At 37.0% G+C, this 18928-nt stretch overlaps 1 protein-coding gene across 2 annotated transcripts in view; it reads right to left on the reverse strand.

Annotated features, from left to right (window-relative positions):
* The window catches only part of VPS8 (VPS8 subunit of CORVET complex), a 244235-nt gene that overhangs the window by 114562 nt on the left and 110745 nt on the right, over window positions 1-18928 (reverse strand). For both annotated transcript variants that reach the window (XM_014783113.2, XM_087439905.1), the window contains exons 25-27: window positions 10218-10260; window positions 8738-8810; window positions 8328-8447 (exon numbers count right to left, since the gene is read on the reverse strand). In XM_014783113.2, coding sequence (XP_014638599.1) covers window positions 8328-8447; window positions 8738-8810; window positions 10218-10260 — 236 coding nt within the window. The remainder of the gene's footprint in view (window positions 1-8327; window positions 8448-8737; window positions 8811-10217; window positions 10261-18928) is intronic.

Below are 18928 nucleotides of genomic sequence, written 5' to 3' on the forward strand. Positions count from 1 at the left end.
CAAGTACAGCACTTTTTATTTCATGTCCCTGCTCAAGTAGAGCCAAATATATTTTGAATAGAACATGCACCAAAGTAAATGGCAGCACCAGATTCTGAAAATACCTAGTACCTACAGGTATGAAGGAAGTGAAATTGTATTCGCTATCAAAAAATTGAAATGAGGGCCAGCCCAGTGGCACAAGCGGTTAAGTGCGCACACTCTGCTGCGGCAGCCCGGGGTTCACCGGTTCGGATCCCGGGCGCGCACTGATGCACCGCTTGGCAAGCCATGCTGTGGTGGCATCCCATATAAAGTGAAGGAAGATGGGCATGGATGTTAGCCCAGGGCCAGTCTTCCTCAGCAAAAAAAAAAAAAAAAAAAAAGAGGAGGATTGGCAGACGTTAGCACAGGGCTGATTTCCACACCCAAAAAAAAAAAAAAATTGAAATGAAAATATTTATTGAATAATAAGAAGGATGAAAGACTTGAAGATCTTTCTTATGGTTTTCACTCAGCACATTAGGCTCTTAGAAATGTTTAAATCCACATAGCAATAATTTATTGCTTATTTTCCTGAAACAAGAAAATAGACTACATATTGTCCCAATAGATTAAAAAAAAAAAAGGAATTTCACAGCCACGAACTTTCAAGACTACATTGTAGATACTTTCAAACTAGAATTCTTGCTGTTCTTTAAATGGGCCCTGAACATCCCCATTCTCCAAAGTACTTTTGCCCATGCTGTTCTCTTTTAGCATGCCCCTCCTTCCTGTCTCCTGTCTGACACACAGTAAGCCCTTTAAACAAACGACTGCTGATTTGTCTAGTTAATTGCGGAGAAAAATAAAATCCTTTCCTTTTTTTAACTTTTTCTTCAGCTAGACTGCTTTGCTGCCAGTTAGTTGAGAAATGCTGAAATGAGTTACCAAGGAGACTGTAGGAACTCTTAATCTGGAAAGCTCAAACAGAAGATATTCTGATGTTTAAGTGAGTTAGATATGACCCTGCCCAAAGACAGACAGAGGGACTAGGAAGTCTCTCAGTTCTGTCTTCAGGTTTATGAGAACAACAAATGTGTACACGTTCACACACATACCCCCTCCCCAGCCTGCCAAAAGGAGATGTCATGGTGCAGGTACAAACAGAAGGTACTATCTGCTAATAAAAGTGCTATTCAAATAAAACACAAAAACATGGAGAATTAACATATGTATAAAAAACTACAGCAGTGACAGCAAGTAAAAAAGAATTTCTTTATCATTTTCTTTTTGGTAGCATGTATTTACTGCTTTGAAACAGATATTGAAAGTTTACTTTTATAAACATAATTAAGTGGTGATATACTACATTATGAATATCATGATATACATAATGACATATTTGGGTTGTAGTTAACAAAATGGCACACCATTGTTAAAACAGTATCATTCCACAAAGATGCTTCTAATTAGACAATGCTTGTTAGAGGAATAATATGCAAAGATGTCCTAACGGAGGATGACATAGTTTAGAAGCACAAAGGTAGACCTAAAACTCAAGTCCAAAGTCACCTGTGAATTTGCTCATAAAAGTTTCTTTCTGGGGGGCCGGCCTGGTGGTGTAGTAGTTAAGTTCGCACGCTCCATTTTGGTGGCCTGGGGTTCACAAGTTTGGATCCCAGGTGCAGACCTACACACTGCTCATCAAGCCATGCTGTGGCAGTGTCCCACATACAAAATAGAGGAATATTGGCACAGATGTTAGCTCAGCAACAATTGTTGTCAAGCAAAAACAGGAAGACTGGCAACAAATGTTAGCTCAGGGCTAATCTTCCTCACCAAAAAAAAAAAAAAAGCTTCTTTCTGTAGTCCCTTAAAAATTATTATAGAGGTTCTGTAAGATAATGATAGTTGGCTAAATCCTAACCCAGGGGTCAATAAATATTCTCTGTAAAGGGCCAGAGAGAAAATATTTTAGGTTTTGTGGGCTACATGTGGTCTCTATAACATTCTTCTTCTGTTTTTATAACCCTTAAAAATGTAAAAAATATTCTTAGATTGCACAGGCAGAGGCCAAATGGAGCTGGATTTGGTTCATGGGCTGTAATTTGTGGACCCCTGTCCTAGTATCATCACACATCCCCCAAATAAGATCCCTGTATGAAAAAAAAAAGAGCAAAAACAATCACCCAAAACCCAGGCTAATGGGAAAACTAGAAGGACAACAAACACTACAAACTTTCACTTATATAAAAGTGGGAAAATCAACATCCCAAACTAGCAAAGTTGGCTCTAAAGCCCATAACACCATAAAGAAGTCAGGATAGAACTGGGTAGAAGAAAGGAGGGTGTGACAAGGTTTTACTGGTACCAGAACACCTATAATATCAAACAGAATTCACCTCCAGAAGAAAAGAGAGATCCACCCTTGGTGAGGAAATACTGAGATCAGGTCTGAGACCTGGCGGATCAGAGCACCAGCCAAGAGGAAGATCAAAAGAAGGGGTGGATCAGAGGTCTTGGTAAGATATGGCTTTTGGGATAGTGGGAGCTACCTTGGTATGGTGATTTATTTCTTGGAGGCTTCATGGAAAAGAAGGAAGTGGCTCAAGATAAAGGTCCTACTAAAATAAGATAATATCAAAGATTGAGAAGATGATAGACTACCCTCAAAAGCCACTATTTATTTAATAAATTGTACTTAATTAGAGCAAATAAAGAAGGCACTTGAACTAGGAAAACCAGTAGGTAATTTCCCTCCACTATCCAACAAGGTCACCTATTATTACAGGCCCAGAAAAACCTAACACAAAAAATGAGAATAAAAACAGCAGATGAAGGCATTCCAGAATAAAAGAAAATAAAAACTAGCTATAAAATAGAAGTAAACTGTAACAATATCCCAATATATGTTAAATATATTTAAATATACAATTGCAGATTTGGAAGAACATCACAAAACAAAAATTTAAGAATTCAGAAAAGAAATGAACAAAAAGCAGAAAGATATGAACTAGGACCTAACGGAACTCAGGAAAAAAACCTGAAAAAAAAAGACAAAGTCATCTCAGAAATGAAGACAGATTTATAAGCCAGCAAGGTGGAATAAATATGACCAAAAGTACAGGAAGAGAAATAGAGAATGTAAATAAAAAGAACCAAGAAAATGAAATGTAAACAAAGTTAAAAGAGATCAAAGAAAAGGTGATAAATATAGAAGATATAGAAGATACAATATACAAATAATTGGAGTTTCTGAAGATGAAATACAAAATACAGTCATGCACCATATAACAATGTTTCAGTCAACAACAGACCACATATATGAGGGTGGTCCCATAAGATTAGTACCATTTGGCCTAGGTGTGTAGTAGGCTATACCATCTAGGTTTGTATAAGTACACTTCATGATGTTTGCACAATGATGAAATCACCTAACGATGCATTTCTCAAAATGTATCCCTGTCATTAAGCAACACATGACTGTAATAAAGCATAAAAAGTATTTAAATCTATAACTCAAGGAAACTTTCTTGAAATAAAAAGATTCAAATTCACATATTGAAAGGGCCCATGGTATATATAGTAAAACTAACCCAGAAAGTCACTTCTGAGTGATACCTTGGAGTAAAACTTTAGTCTTTAAATATAAGGAAAAAAGTATTCTGGTTCTGTGGGAAAAACGACTGAGTCCCTGGGAAAGTTAAGAAAAATCAGGTTATCATCAGTTTTCTTGACAGCAATGTACAGAACAAGGTAGGAAGGAGGCGATTTTTATTTTAATTCATCAAAATTTTAAAATTGTACAATAGTAGGGAAAACATTACATTGAATCCTCATCACTCAGAAAACTACACTGAAAACTACAAAATATGGCTGAGAAAAACTAAAGATGACTTAAATAAATGGAACAATATACCTTTTCATGGGTCAGAAAACTCAATATTGCTAACATGTCAATTCCCAAATTGACTAAACATTGAACACAATCCTAATCAAAATTCCAGCAGGCTTTTGGAGAAATTAACAAGATAACTCTAAAAATTCACATTGAAAAGCAAAAAACCTACAAAAGACAAAGCAGTCTTGAAAAAGAACAAAAACCTGGGGAGGTAACATAAGGTGATTTCCATACTTATAAAGCTACAGAAATCAAAACAGTGTGGTAGTAATGGCATGAAGATAGACAAATGGACCAATGGCATAGAACAGAGTTCAGAAGTAGACCCACACATAAACAGATAACAGATCTTTGACAAAGTACAATGACAATTCAGTAAAGAAAGGACAGTCTTCATCAAATGGTGCACTAAGAATTGGATATCAATATGCAAAAAAAAAAAAACTTGTATCTAAACCTTGCATCACATGCAAAAATATCTTCAGAATGGATCATAGATCTATATGTAAAACCGAAAACCATAAAACTTAGAAAACATAAGAGAAAATCTTTGCAACCTTGGGCTAGGCAAACATTTCTTAGATATGACACCAAAAGCATGAACCATAAAACAAAGCTGATTAAAAATTAAAATTTAAAACTTCTGCTATTCAAAAGACATTGTTAGGAGAATGAAAAGATAAACTACAGACTGGGAGAAAACATTTGCTAAGCTTATGTAATCTGATAAAGAACTTGTATCTAGAATTTATAAAGAACTCTCAAAACCCAACAAGAAAACAAACACTAGTTTAAAACGTGGGCAAAAAATGGGCACAAAATTTAAATAGATATTTCACCAAAGTGAATATATAGGGCTGGCCCCGTGGCTTGGCGGTTAAGTGCGTGCGCTCCGCTACTGGTGGCCCGGGTTCGGATCCCGGGCACGCACCGACGCACCGCTTCTCCGGCCATGCTGAGGCCGTGTCCCACATACAGCAACTAGAAGGATGTGCAACTATGACGTACAACTATCTACTGGGGGGCTTTGGGGGGGAAAAAAAAAAAAGGAGGAGGATTGTCAATGGATGTCAGCTCAGAGCCAGTCTTCCTCAGCAAAAAGAGGGGGATTGGCATGGATGTTAGCTCAGAGCCAGTCTTCCTCAGCAAAAAGAGGAGGATTAGCAAGGATGTTAGCTCAGGGCTGATCTTCCTCACAAAAAAAAAAAAAGAGAGAGAATATATAGATGGCAAATATATCTTCTTTGCTAATATATTTTAATGAAAAGATGTTTAACATTATTAGTCAGAAGGAAAATATAAATTAAAACCACAATGAGATACCACTACACACCTATTAGAATGGTCAAATTAAAAAGATCAACCATACCAAGTGTTGGTGAGAAGATGAAGGAAATGACCTTCTCATATACTACTGGTAGGAGTGTAAAATGGTAGAACCACTTTATAAAACAGTTTCAGTTTCTTATGAAGTAAAATAATACACTTAACAAATGACCCAGCAATTCCATTCTTTGGTATTTACTCAAGAGAAATAAAAATATATGTCCACACTAAGGCCTATATGTAAATGTTCATATTAGCTTTATTCATAATAGCCTAAAACTGGAAACAACCCCAAGGATCATCTACTAGTAAATGGATCAACAAACTGTATATCCATAAAATAGAAAATTACACAGCCATAAAAAGGAACCTACTGATATAAGCAACAGCATGGATAAATTTCAAAAGCATTACTTTAAGTGAAAGAAGTCAGAAAAAACTATGAAGCGTAGGATTCTATTTAAATGATATACCAGAAAAGGCAAAACTATAGTGTCAGAAAGTACTGGGACTGACTACAAAACTGCAAAAGTGACCTTTTTGGCGGGATGAAAATGTTCTATGTCTATATTGTAGTAGTGGTTAGAAGATTGTGTACATTTTTTTCCCCCCAAAGCCCCAGTAGATAGTTGTATGTCATAGGTGCACATCCTTCTAGTTGCTGTATGTGGGACGCGGCCTCAGCATGGCCAGAGAAGCAGCGTGTCGGTGCACGCCTGGGATCTGAACCCGGGCCGCCAGTAGCAGAGCGCGTGCACTCAACCGCTAAGCCACGGGGCCAGCCCAGAAGACTGTGTACATTTGTCAAACTCTTCTCTTGAAATGAGTGAATTATATTTTGTATAAATTATACTTCAAGAAAGCTAAATTTAAAAACTTTACTTGAAAAAATATTCCTAAATTAAAAAAAGCAAGGAATGTGATTTAAAAATCTGTCACCATCCCTATTTAGGAATGCAGCCAATACTTCATGCAGGCATGGAAGGAAACCTCCACTTGCCTTTTAAGCATTTAAAATTCATAAAATACAAAAGAGAACTAATTACTACATCTCCCCTGGACCCTCACCACCCCCTGTCCCCTACCCCCAACTCCTGGGAAGCTTGTTTCTCCTTTCATTCCCTACTGAATCCACAAATAAACCACTATATATCCAGTTCACCCAGCAGAAATCTGGGAATTTTTGATGCTTCCCATTTGTCTTATTCTTCACTTCCAACTGTACAGTAAGCCCTAAATTTTAGGCCAATTCGCCTCCTAAAATATCTTTCCAATTCTTTCATGTCTTAGTGTCCCCACTGTTAAGCCCTCATTCACGCCACCATTATCTTCTATCTAGATTACCACAAAAATTTGCTAACAGATCTTCTTGCCTACAGTCTTATTTCATTTCAATCCATTTTCCATACAACAGTCAGAATTTTTCTAAACTACAAATCACGATATTCCTCTACGTAAAAGGCTTCAATGGCTATCTGCTTCCCTTGTATAAAGTCCAAACTTCTTACCATGGATTACAAAACTCAGTCTCTACCTACCTCTCTGGATTTGTCTCTCTCTGCAGGCTTCCTTACACTTAAAGATGCGGCCACGATGAATTTTTTTCAATTCCTTGAACGCACATTGCTCTGTCTGGTTTCCAGGTCTTTTTACATATTCTGTCCTTCTGCCTAGAATATTTTTCTTTAACCTTAACCTAACTTCTACTCATCCTTTGAGACTCAAAGTGGACATCATTTCATCCAAGAAAGCTTCCCTAGCCCTCCATTAGACTCCCCTCCTAAGTGTTGCTACAGCACCCTGCACCTCTCCAATGGCATGTATTACACTGTGCTATAATTACTTCTCTACAATCTGGATCTTCTTCCTCCACAAAGGCAGGGTCTCTAACCCATCAGCCAAGGGTGCACCCCCAATGAGTACAGTATGTGTGATATACTAGGCATTCAAACACTTGTCAAGCAAATGAGAGACTGTATTGCAGCCTTACTATCAATCTCAATATCATAATTCAGACAACAGCCTAATTCCAAACGATCTCCAGTGCTACTACAGCTCTTAAAAAAAAATGAAAATTAGGTAAAATTCTTTGTTGCTCTCTATCATTCTTTCTGAACCTCCTGCCCACCCCACCACTTCCTGCTTCTTTTTTCCTACGTGCCAGACACCAAGTACCTTTATGTTCTCTTCTGGATGTCAAAGGTCTCCTAAAACAACTAGATCTGATTTCCAATTCTAAGTTACTTTTCCCTTCTTCCTATGAAATTAAAGTTACTACTTCTGAAGTCAGATTTTCAAATTAAACTAATTCAAAGTATGATATAATTGGAATCTTAACCTTCTCATGAGCACTTTTTAAATTTAACAGTGTATTATTTAACTTATAAAAGTACTATGTGCTTATTAGAGATATTTGCCCCATCTCACTGAGTTAGTCACTATTAATATTTAGGTGTATTTCCTTCCTGTCTTTTTTCTCCTAATATTGTGCATATATAATATTTGTGTGTATTCTATACATTTGTGAGCCCGCTGCTTCACTAAACACTGTAATATAAGCACTGTCCAGATATCAAAAGCTTTTTAAAATATAATTACAGAACTACTTAATTGGGAAGATATATCATGTTTTATTTAATTATTCCCCTGGAGGCATTTTCACAGAGAACTTGGCTCACCCAAATCCATCTTTAATTAAACATGCGTAATAGGATGTTTTTTCAGCAGGAAGCTTCCGCGTTCCATTTCAACTCCTGTTATTTACACTATCACCACCACCAACATGTCCTTCAGAGCCTTCTTCTGTATTTCATATGCTAACTAATATAATTTACAAAATCAAAGATGCACCACATCTAACTCTGCTTTAACTTTTTGATAAGGATATGTTAGAAAGAGACAGAGAGAGACACACAGGGAGAGAAGGAGGAGGAATGGAGAGAGGGAAGGAGGGGAAGAAAGAGAGAGAAAGAATTAGAAAATATGGGTGGTACAACAGAATTAAAAATCTGAAACCTTGACTTACTGCTAGGGCATAAAAATTATAACTGCATAAGGATTATTATTTGTCTTTCTATTACAAAAACATTATCACCCTGGCTCCTTTTAAAACACTAAAATCATATCGTTCATCTCTTACCAGTGCCAACACATTTAGAAATTCTCTTGTATCAAAATGTAGCAAAGTCCGAATATAGGGATAGATTTCTTCCTCAGGGGAAGCTTCTGCTGAATGCAGGCGAATTAGAAATTCAAAAACCTGCAGGTTGAAAGAAAAGTTGATTATTTTCTCATCTTACGAAATATTTTGCCAAAGCAATGATTCCCATTTGGATGAAACAAAGGCAGGTTGAATTAGTTTAAATTGCCACTGTTATAACTTCTGTCACCTCTTCCAGCTATGATTATTGGCTTCAGTGATGGTGAGTAGGCTCTCTCCTACCACAGCTAACAGCTCCTGATCCACGTGTAACCCTCAAGTACAATTCGTCTTTACTGCATCTTAACAAGAGGTGTAGGTAGTAAAAATGCTGTGAAGATGGCACCAACCTGGTTTTTAACCAAGGGAACAAGATCTTCAGGGATGTCACCAAGGGGATAGGCACGGCCTGCTAGACAACAGCTAGAAGAAAAGAAAGAGAATAGATTTGGTAACTTGTAACGGGCTAACTTCCAGGTTGTTTCTCAAACCCAGGATACTAGCTTGATTTTTAAGCAGGCTCAGCTTTTGCCAATTAGGCCAAGTTCAAACCCACATCAAGATGACAGCCAGTTCAGAAATGTGGGCGACAGGGAGGGTGGTGAAGTAACACACTCTGTGACTGAGTAGGGACATTTACTTCTAAGGAATAAGGACAGACTATCTAAAAGACTCACACCCAGCATCTAGAAAGAAGCTAACGGCACCATTAGACTGTGGTTTACCTGTTATAAGCTTGATGTTCTCAGAGACTTTTACACCAGTGGCTCTAAAAACGGTGATTAAAGATGGAAAATGAGCTAGGCTAATAAATGTCTGGAAAATGTCTGCAATTGGACAAGCCTTCAGGGAGAGTTAGAATCTCACGAGAAATTTAACTATACAGTTTTACCACCAAATCAGACTTTCCTTATGGCTAATGACTTGCCTTGTGGGCTGAATTATAAAAATATCTTCTCAATATGTCCTCATTTTTTCTGTTTTTTTGGGGGGCGGGTGGCGTTAATTTTAAACCTATTTGAACTAGTCATCAATTTAAATGTTAGATTAGAGACAGCTGGATACCAGCAGATTCTAAGAAGTTTAAAGTACAGATGATAGAGTACTAGGTAAATGCTGCATAAGTTCTACACTAAAGAATCAACGTAACGTGTGAAATGGGTCTCAAAGTTAATTCTGACGCTAGATAGTAACTAAAATGATGCTCTGGCAGGTTCTGCCACCTTCCTGCCTGCCTGCAGGCTGGTAGCCAGTTATCTATCTAAAATTCTATCAGGACACAATTCTGAGCCAGGATAGTCTAGTGGGAAAAACTCTGTTCCAAGGAGTAAAGAGCTAAACATTTCAGCTTTACCTCTGTCACTAACTTGCATGATTTAAACAAACCTCTTGCCCTTATATATAAAATAGAGACAACACATATCCCACAGAGTTGTCTGTAGTAAAAGTAAAATACTCTACCCATCAGGGTTTCTCAACTCAGCCCTATTGGTAATTTGGGAGAGATAATTCTTCGTTGTGGGGACTACCCTGTGCATTGTAGGATGCTCAGCAGCATCCCTGGCCCCTTCCCACTAGATGCCAGCAACATCTCTCCCCTAGCCCCAGTTGCGACAAGTAAAAATGTCTTTAGACATTGTCAAATGTCTGCGGGAGTGGGCATGGGGGACAAAATCACCCATGGTTGAGAAGCACTGCTATACAAGAAAGAATACTGAAAAATGAAAAGCACTATATACATAAGAGATGACATTACCTCTAAGAATACAGGGGGAAAATTATAGAGGGAGCATACACACAGATAAATAAATAAATAAATAAATCTCTTACCTAATATATACAAGAAGCTTGTTGCCCATAACAACTTGCTCATCTAAGATAGAAAAAGTATCTTTAGCAATTCTCTCTCAAAACCTTTTCATAAATATAATCTTTATGTAGAAACAAAAAATAAAACTTGGCATTTCAGGTAAGTATAAGTCCAAATAACAGAAAATTCAGATAAGACCACTTTATTATTTTTAGAATTTCCATTAGATTCTTTTCACAGACACAAAATCAATGAGTCATTCAAGGGTACATGTAGAAGGAACAGATCTGAGGGCAGACTTCTACGTATTGTTGGCTTAACCAATAGCTTGGGACCAGGGGAAGGTGTAGAGCAGGCAATGAGTTGATGAATTATAGATCATGACCAATTATTTAATATTAAGGCACAACTATAATGTCTTCTCTTTTGAAATATGGACTCTTACCACCTACAGTGCTCTAGAGCTGAGAAGGCCATTGTTCGCAGATGTTTAAGCGACTCGGAGTAAATGATCTTTAGGACCCTTTGTATTCTAAGTTATGTCTAAAATGTAAGATGCTGTCATCTGGTAATATAAACCTATTTCTTGGTTAAAAGAAATAGGAAATAGAATTAGACCAAGCTTTAGACCAAGGGGTCAAGAACAACAGAGAATAGAGGAGGAGCATCAAGAGTGGGTGAACTGATCAGTAATTGTTGTGTGTAGATTATAGGAATTTGTGGTTAGTAATAATGATGAGCTGAAGTTTCTATTTTTGACATAGAAATACTGGACATAACGCAAGCAAGTGTACATCTCTAATCATAATCCTTCATAAATACTCCAAATTTGTGCTGTTATAAGAGCAAATAAACTTGAACTGCTCAAAATTATATAATTACACTCAGATTCAATTCCAAATTTTTAAAAATTAATAAACTTTATTTTTTAGAGAAGTTTTAATTAGGTTCACAGCAAAACTGAGTGGAAGGTAGAGATTTCCCATATACTACCTATCCGCACATCACATAACCTCCCCCATCAACATCCTGCACTAGAGTGGTACATTTCTTATAATCAATGACCCTATGCTGATAACACATTATCACCTAAAGTCCCAAGTTTACTTAAAAGTTCACTCTCGGTGTTGAACAGGTTTTGACCAACGTACAACAACATGTATTCACCATAATGGTACCATACAGAATAGTTTCACTGCCCTAAAAATCCTGTGCTCTGCCTATTCATCCCTTCATCCCCCCTAAGCCCTAGCAATCACTGATCCTTTTACTGGCTCCATAGTTTTGCCTTTTCCACAATGTCATATAATTGGAATCATACAGTATATAGCCTTTTCAGATTGGCTTCTTTCACTTAGTAACATGCATTTAAGTTTCTTCCATGTCTTTTCATGACTTGATAGCTCATCTCTTTTTAGTGCTGAATAATATTCCATTATATGGATGTACCATGGTTTATTTATCCATTCACCTACTAAAGAACATCTTGGTTGATTCCAAGTTTTGGCAATTATGAAGAAAGCTGCTATAAACATCTGTGTGCAGGTTTTTGTGTGAACATAAGTTTTCAACTCCTTTGGGTCAATACCAAAAAAAAGTGGGATTGCTGGATTACATGGTAAGAGTATGTTTACTTTTGTATGAAACCACCAAACTGTCTTTCACAGTGGCTGTACCATTTTGCATTCCTACCAGCAATAAATGAGAGTTCCTAGATTCACATGCTAGCCAGAATTTGGTGCTGTCAGTGTTCTAGATTTTGGCCATTCTAATAGGTGTGTGTACCACTATCCTACTGTTGTTTTAATTTGTAATTCCCTAATGATGTTGAACATCTTTTCATATGCTTACTTCCCATCTGTATATCATCTTTGGTAAGATGTCTGTTCAGGTCTTTTGCTCATTTTTTAATCAGGTTCTTTATTTTCTTACTGTTGAGTCTTAAGAGTTCTTGGTATAGTATGGATAACAGTCTTTTGCAAATATTTTCTCCCAATCTGTGGATTATCTTCTTATCCTCTTGACATTGTCTTTTGCAGAGCAGAAGTTTTTAATTTGAACGAAGTCCAGCTTATCAATTATTTCTTTCAGGGATAGTACCTTCCTTTCACGGATGGTGTTGTATCTAAACATTCATCACCATAACCACAGTCAGTTAGGCTATCTCCTATGTTATCATCTAGATGTATCATAGTTTTGCATTTTACAATTAGGTCTATGACCTACTTTGAGTTAATTTTTGTGAAGGGTGTAAGATCTCTGTCTAGATTCATTTTTTTGTATGTGAATGTCCAGTCGTTCCAGCACTATTTGTTGAAAAGACTATCTTTGCTCCAATGCATTGCCTTTGCTTCTTTGTCAAAGATCAGTTGACTATATTTATGCAAGTCTATTTCTGGGCTCTCTATTCTATTCCACTTATCTATTTTCCTATTCTTTCACCAATATCACACCATCTTGATTATTGTAGCTTTATAGTAAGTCTTAAGTCAGGTAGTGTCAGTTCTCCAATTCTGTTCTTCTCTCACAACACTGACTTAGCTATCATAAGTCGTTTGCTTCTCAATATAAATTTTAGAATCAGTTTGTTGATATCCAAAAAAATAACTTGCAATTTTGATTGGGATTGTATTGAATGATCAAGTTGGGAAGAAATAACATCTTGACAATATTGAGTCTTCCTATCCATGAACATGGAATCTCTCTCAATTTATTTAGCTCACTTTGACATCTTCTTGACAGAGTTTTTAGTTCTCCTCATATAGATCTTGGACATATTTTTTTAGGTTTATACATAAGTATTTCATTTTTTAGCGTGCTAATATAAATAGTAATGTCATTGTAATTTCAAATTCCAGGTATTCACTACAGGTACATGGTCATTGTAATTTCAAATTCCAGGTATTCACTACAGGTATATGGTAAAGCAATTGCCTTTTGTATATTAACCTTATATCCTGCAACCTTGCTACAACTGCTTATTAGTTCCAGGAGTTTTTGGTCAATTCCTTTGGATTTTCTACATAGATGATCCTGTCACCTGTGAACAAAGACAGTTTTCTTTCTTTCTTTTCAATCTGTATACCTTTTATTTCCTTTTCTTGTCTTTTTGCATTAGCTAGGACTTCCAGTATGATGTTGAAAAGCAGTGGTAAGAAAGGGACATCCTTGTCTTGTTCTTGATTTTTGTGGATAAGCTTCAAGTTTCTCACCATTAAGTATGACATTAGCTGTAGGATTTTTGTAGATGCTCTTTATCAAGTTGAGGAGGTTTTCCTCTATTCCTAATTGTCTGAGAGTTTTTATCATGAATGGGTGTTGAATTTTGTCAAATGCTTTTTCTGCGTCTATTGATATGATCATGTGATATTTCTTCTCTATCCTATGTGATGGAATATGTTAATTTTCAAATGCTGAAGCAGCCTTGCATGCCTGGAATAAATCTCACTTGACTGTGGTATAAATTATTTTTATACATCATTAGATTCAATTTGTTGAGGATTTTTGCATCTATGTTGATGAGAGATACTGGTCTGTAGTTTTCTCTTCTTGTAATGTCTTTGTCTGGTTTTGGTACTAAGGTAATAATGCTGGCCTCACAGAATGAGTTAGGAAGTATTCCCGCAGCTCTGTCTTCTGGAAGAGATTGTAGAGAATTGGTATAATTTCTTCCTGAAATGTTTGGTAGAATTCACCAGTGAAACCCATTTGGGCCTCGTGCTGTTTTGGAAGGTTATTAATTATTGATTAAATTTCTCCAATATATATAGGCCTATTCAGATTGTCTATTTCTTCTTGTGTGAGTTTTGGCAACTGTATCTTTCAAAAAATGGGTCTGTTTCATCAGGATTATCAAATTGTGGGCATAGAGTTGTTCATAATATTCCTTTATTCATTTAATGTTCATGGGATCTGTACTGATGTCCCCTCTTTCATTTCTGATATTAGTAAATTGTGTCTTCTTTCCTTTTTTTCTTAGCCTGGCTAGAGGCTTACTGATTTTAGAAATACCTTTTGGTTTCAACAAAACCAAAAAAAATCAACAATTTCTGCTTATTGACTTCCTGTTTCCGATTTCATTGATTTCTGCTCTAATTTTTATTATTTTTCTTCTGCTCATTTTGGATTTAATCTGCTCTTCTTTTCTAAATTTCTAAGGTGGATGCTTAGAGTATTGATTTTAGATCTTTCTTCTTTTGTAATATATGCATTCAATGTTATAAATTTCCCTGTAAGCAGTGCTTTTGCTGCATCTCACAAATTTTTATAAGTATTTTCATTTAGTTCAAAATATTCTTAAATTCCTCTTGAGAGTTCTCCTTTGTCCCATGTGTTATTTAGAAGTGTGTTGCTTAATCTCCAAGTATTTTGGGATTTTCCAGCTTTCTTTCTCTTATTGTTTTCTAGTTTGAGTCCATTGTGGTCTAAGAGTAGGAATTGTATGATTTCTATTCTTTCAAATTTGTTAAGGTATGTTTTATGGCCCAGAACACCGTCTATCTTGGTGAATGTTTCATGCAAGCTTGAGAAGAATGTGTAATCTGTTGTTGTTGGATGAAGTAGCCGATAGATGTCAATAATACCCAATCGAATGATGGTGCTGTTGAGTTCAACTATGTCCTTACTGATTTTCTGCTTGCAGGATCTGTTCATTTCTGATACAGGGCTATTAAAATTTCCAACTATAATAATGGGTTTAACTATTTCTCCCTGTCATTTTATCAGTTTTTGCCTTATGTATTTTAACAACACTGTTGTTAGGTGCCTACACATTAAGGATTGTTATGTCTTCTTGGAGTACTGACCTCTTTATCACTATGTAATGCTTCTCTTTATTCCTGATAACCTTCTTCACTCTGAAGTTGGCTCGGTCTGAAATTAATATTAGTAGAAAGCTACTCCTGCTTTCTTTTGATTAGTGTTAACACAGTATATCTTTATCCATTTCTTTACTTAATGTGTCTTTACATTTAAAATGGGTTTCTTGCACACAACACTTAATGGGGTCTTGTTTTTTGATCCATTCTAACAATCTTTTTATTGGTATATTTAGACTATTGATGTTTAAAATGATTATTAATATCTACCACATTTTACTCTTTTCTATTTCTTGTCCTTGTTCTTTATTCCTACTTTTGTCTTCAACACTTTTCTGCCTTTTGTGGTTTTAATTGAGCATTTTACACGATTCCATTTTCCCCTCTTTCATAGTATGTCAATTATGCATCTTTTTTTTAGTTGTTGCCCTTGAGTTCGCAATAGACATTTACAACTAAGCCAAGTCCACTTTCAAATAACATTATACTGCTTCACGGGTAGTGCAAGTACCTTGTAATAACAAAATACATGCAATTTCTCCCTCCCATACCTGTATCCTTGCTGTCGTACATTTCATTTATACGTAAGCGCACACACACACACACAAACGTACACAATCAAACATTGTTGCTATTATTATTTTAAACAAACTGTTATCTGATAGATCAATTAAGAATAAGAAAAAATAAAAGTTTTTATTTTACCTTTACTTATTCATTCCCCGATGCTCTTCCTTTCTTGGATCTGAGTTTCTTACCTATATTATTTTCTTTCTCTCTAAAGAGCTGCTTTTAACATTTCTTGCAAGACAGTTCTATTGGCAACAAATTCTCTCAATTTTTGTTTGTCTGAGAAAGTCTTTATTTTTTCTTCACTGTTGAAGGATAATTTTGCAGGGTACAAGATGCTATGTTGGTGGGTTTTTCTGTCAATGCCTTAAATATTTTCCTCCACTCTCTTCTTGCTTGCATAATTTCTGAGAAGTAGAATGTAATTCTCATTTTTGCTCCTCTACAGGTAAAGCACTTTTCTCCTCTGGCCTCTTTCAAGATCTTTTCTTTGTCTTTTATTTTCTGCAGTTCAGATATGACATGCCTATGTGTCATTTTTTTTGCTCCTTATCCTCCTTGGTGTTCTCCAAGCTTCCTGTGGATCTGTGGTTTGGTGACGGACATTAATTTGGGAAAATTCTCAGTCATTATTGCTTCAAATATTGCTTCTGCTCCTTTCTCTCTTTCTTCTCCTTCTGATATTCCAATTACATGTATGTTACACCTTTTGTAGTTGTCCACAGTTCTTGGATATTCTGTTCTTTTTTTTTTTTCCAGTCTTTTTCTCTTTGCTTTTCACTTTTGGAGCTTTCTATTGTTATGTCCTCATGCTCAGAGATTCTTTCCTCAGCCATGTGCAGGCTATTAAGAAGCCCATCAAAGACATTCTTCATTTCCGTTACAGAGTTTTTGATGTCTAACATTTCTTTTTGATTCTTCCTTAGAATTTCCATCTCTATGTTTATATTATCCATCTGTTCTTGCATGTTGTCTATTTTTTCCATTAAAGTCCTTAGCATATTAATCATAGTATTTTTTTTAAATTCCTGGTCTGATAATTCCCACATTCCTGCTACATCTAAGTCTGGTTTTGATGCTTACTCTGTCTCTTCAAACTGTGTTTTTAGCCTTTTGATATGCCTTGTAATTTCTGAAAGGCACACATGTTGCACTAGGTAAAAGGCACTGCAGTAAATAGGCCTTTAGTCATGTGGTGGTAGGGTGTGGGGGCAGGGGAAGCCTCCTACGATTAGGTCTCAGTCTTTTGGTGCCGTGCCTCTAAATGTGAACTTCAACAGTGCTCCTCAGTTTTTTTTCTCCCTTTAGGTGAACCACGATGGGTTGAAGGTATTTCCCTTCCCTCAGGTTATTTAGGCTCTGATAAAACCCCAGCAGGTCAGGTTTTGACAAAATAGTTTTTTTCAGGGCAGACCTAAGAAAAACAGAATACTCTGGCATATTTCAAAATGGTTCCTTTTCCCCTCCCCCTGCGGAAGTACAGGGATTTTTCTCTGATATTCATTGCAAGAACCTGGTAGCAGTCCTGGAGATAAATCTTACAAAATTGTGGGGGCTCCCCTGTGACTGGCTCCCCCTGGAGCTTTTAGATCTCAGACTTGTCCACACTGAGCCTCCAGCAATTTGTCAATTACAATTCCAGCTTTCCTATCCCAGCACTGGTTCCTGCAGAGTTGTCTGCTCCCATTAAGTTGTGATTCTCTGTGTTTGCCTGTCTCTCTAGTTTTTGGTGCAGTGGTGTTGGCCTGTGACCTCACTTCTCTGGCAGATCTAAGAAGAGCTGTGGATTTTTCAGTTTGTTCAGCTTTTTACTTGTTGGTAGGACAGAGTAGTGATTTCTAAGCTCCTTACATGCCAGAATGTAAACCAGAAGCCCCAAATGTGATTTGATCCAACTCAATTAGCATGATACAAGGTGGTATTCACTTTACTAGTGTAATAAGGTCCTGTTTATTGCTAGAAATCTCAGATAAAATCTTAGATATTCCTAGAGAGTTCAATTTACTTGTTTAACATCCATCTCCATTATTCCATTACTATGAGTTTAAGGGCGCAGAGTCTGTGCTATCTCTGTGTTCCTAGCTTCCAGCAGAGTGTCTAGCACACAGTAGGTGCTTAGTAAATGTATACTGAACTGAAGTATATATACTGACAAAGTATTTCATTTTCTTGACCCTTTTTCTACTCCTTTTCTCTCCCCAGCATTTTTTTTAGACAATTTTCTGTTGCAAAAGCTCATCAATTTCATTCAGATTTTTCAATGTTCTGCTTTCATTTCTGCCACAAATATATGCTATGGACCATTTTCAAGTGTTTCAAAAAAATTCGTTTCTGGGCTACTATTAGGTATGAGGGTAGACTAAGACTCTACCAAATGACCCCCCTTGCCCTCAACCTTACAGAAAAAAAAACTATAAAACCTGGACATAATATAAAAAGTAACTATCTGAAGCTACTGAAGAGTGAATACAAGTAGACAGATCTGGTGGGGAACTTACACTCACCGGGAGGAGGACAGACTGGCAGCCATACAAGTAACTTTTCTTCTTCGTGGCCTTTCCCTGGGCTAAATGCACACTGCACCACACAGACAAAGTGGGGGCAGGATGGAAAAACCCCTAATCTTTTTGGCATAGGGCACCAGAAAAGTGAAGCCAGGAAATCATGAATGTGGAAGAGAGTAGGGGAATCCCAAAAGGGAAAGAGTCAAAGAGGGGATCTCCAAACCGTCTACCCACCTCTGTGACTGATCCCTAAAACACTGTGCATGAAAAAGAATCAAAGCAACTTAGCCAAAGAGAAAAGGTCAGAACCAAGACTGCAGGCCCCTCCCTGAAACTCTCACCTTCCCTCCTTCACTGGAGCGTGAAGAGGAGCAGACAGGCTCCACTGCAGAGTTCATGTGCTCAGAGGAGTGGAGACAGGGAGGTGTACAAGTAAATTACCATCACTTGTGGCTTTCAGCCGGGGACTAGGTGCAGTCTGTGTGGCAAGCACAGCAGCAGCCGGCGCTCACAAGGGAAAATCGGCAATCTTTCTGGCAGGGGAACTAGAGAAAAGAAGCTAGGAACTGTGAACAGTTAACAGACTGGAGGAATCTTGTAAAAAGAAGCCACAAAGAAGATCCTCAAACTCTGTCTGTCCTCATCACTGACTGACCCCTAAGCCACACAAGTGGAACAGAATCAAAGCAGACCAGCTAAAGAAAAATGATCTTTTGAAAAGACACTGGAGCTGCCACACCAGAAACAGAGCTTGCAATTCAAGGCTGGCTAAGAAAATTACCTGATAAAGGGAAAAAATTCTCAGTGGAGAAAAAGTACAGAATCCAGAATCTCCACAAT

This window comes from Ceratotherium simum, chromosome 15, assembly GCF_057802395.1.
Source record: "Ceratotherium simum simum isolate JZ-2026a chromosome 15, ASM5780239v1, whole genome shotgun sequence".
Lineage (NCBI taxonomy): Eukaryota > Metazoa > Chordata > Mammalia > Perissodactyla > Rhinocerotidae > Ceratotherium > Ceratotherium simum.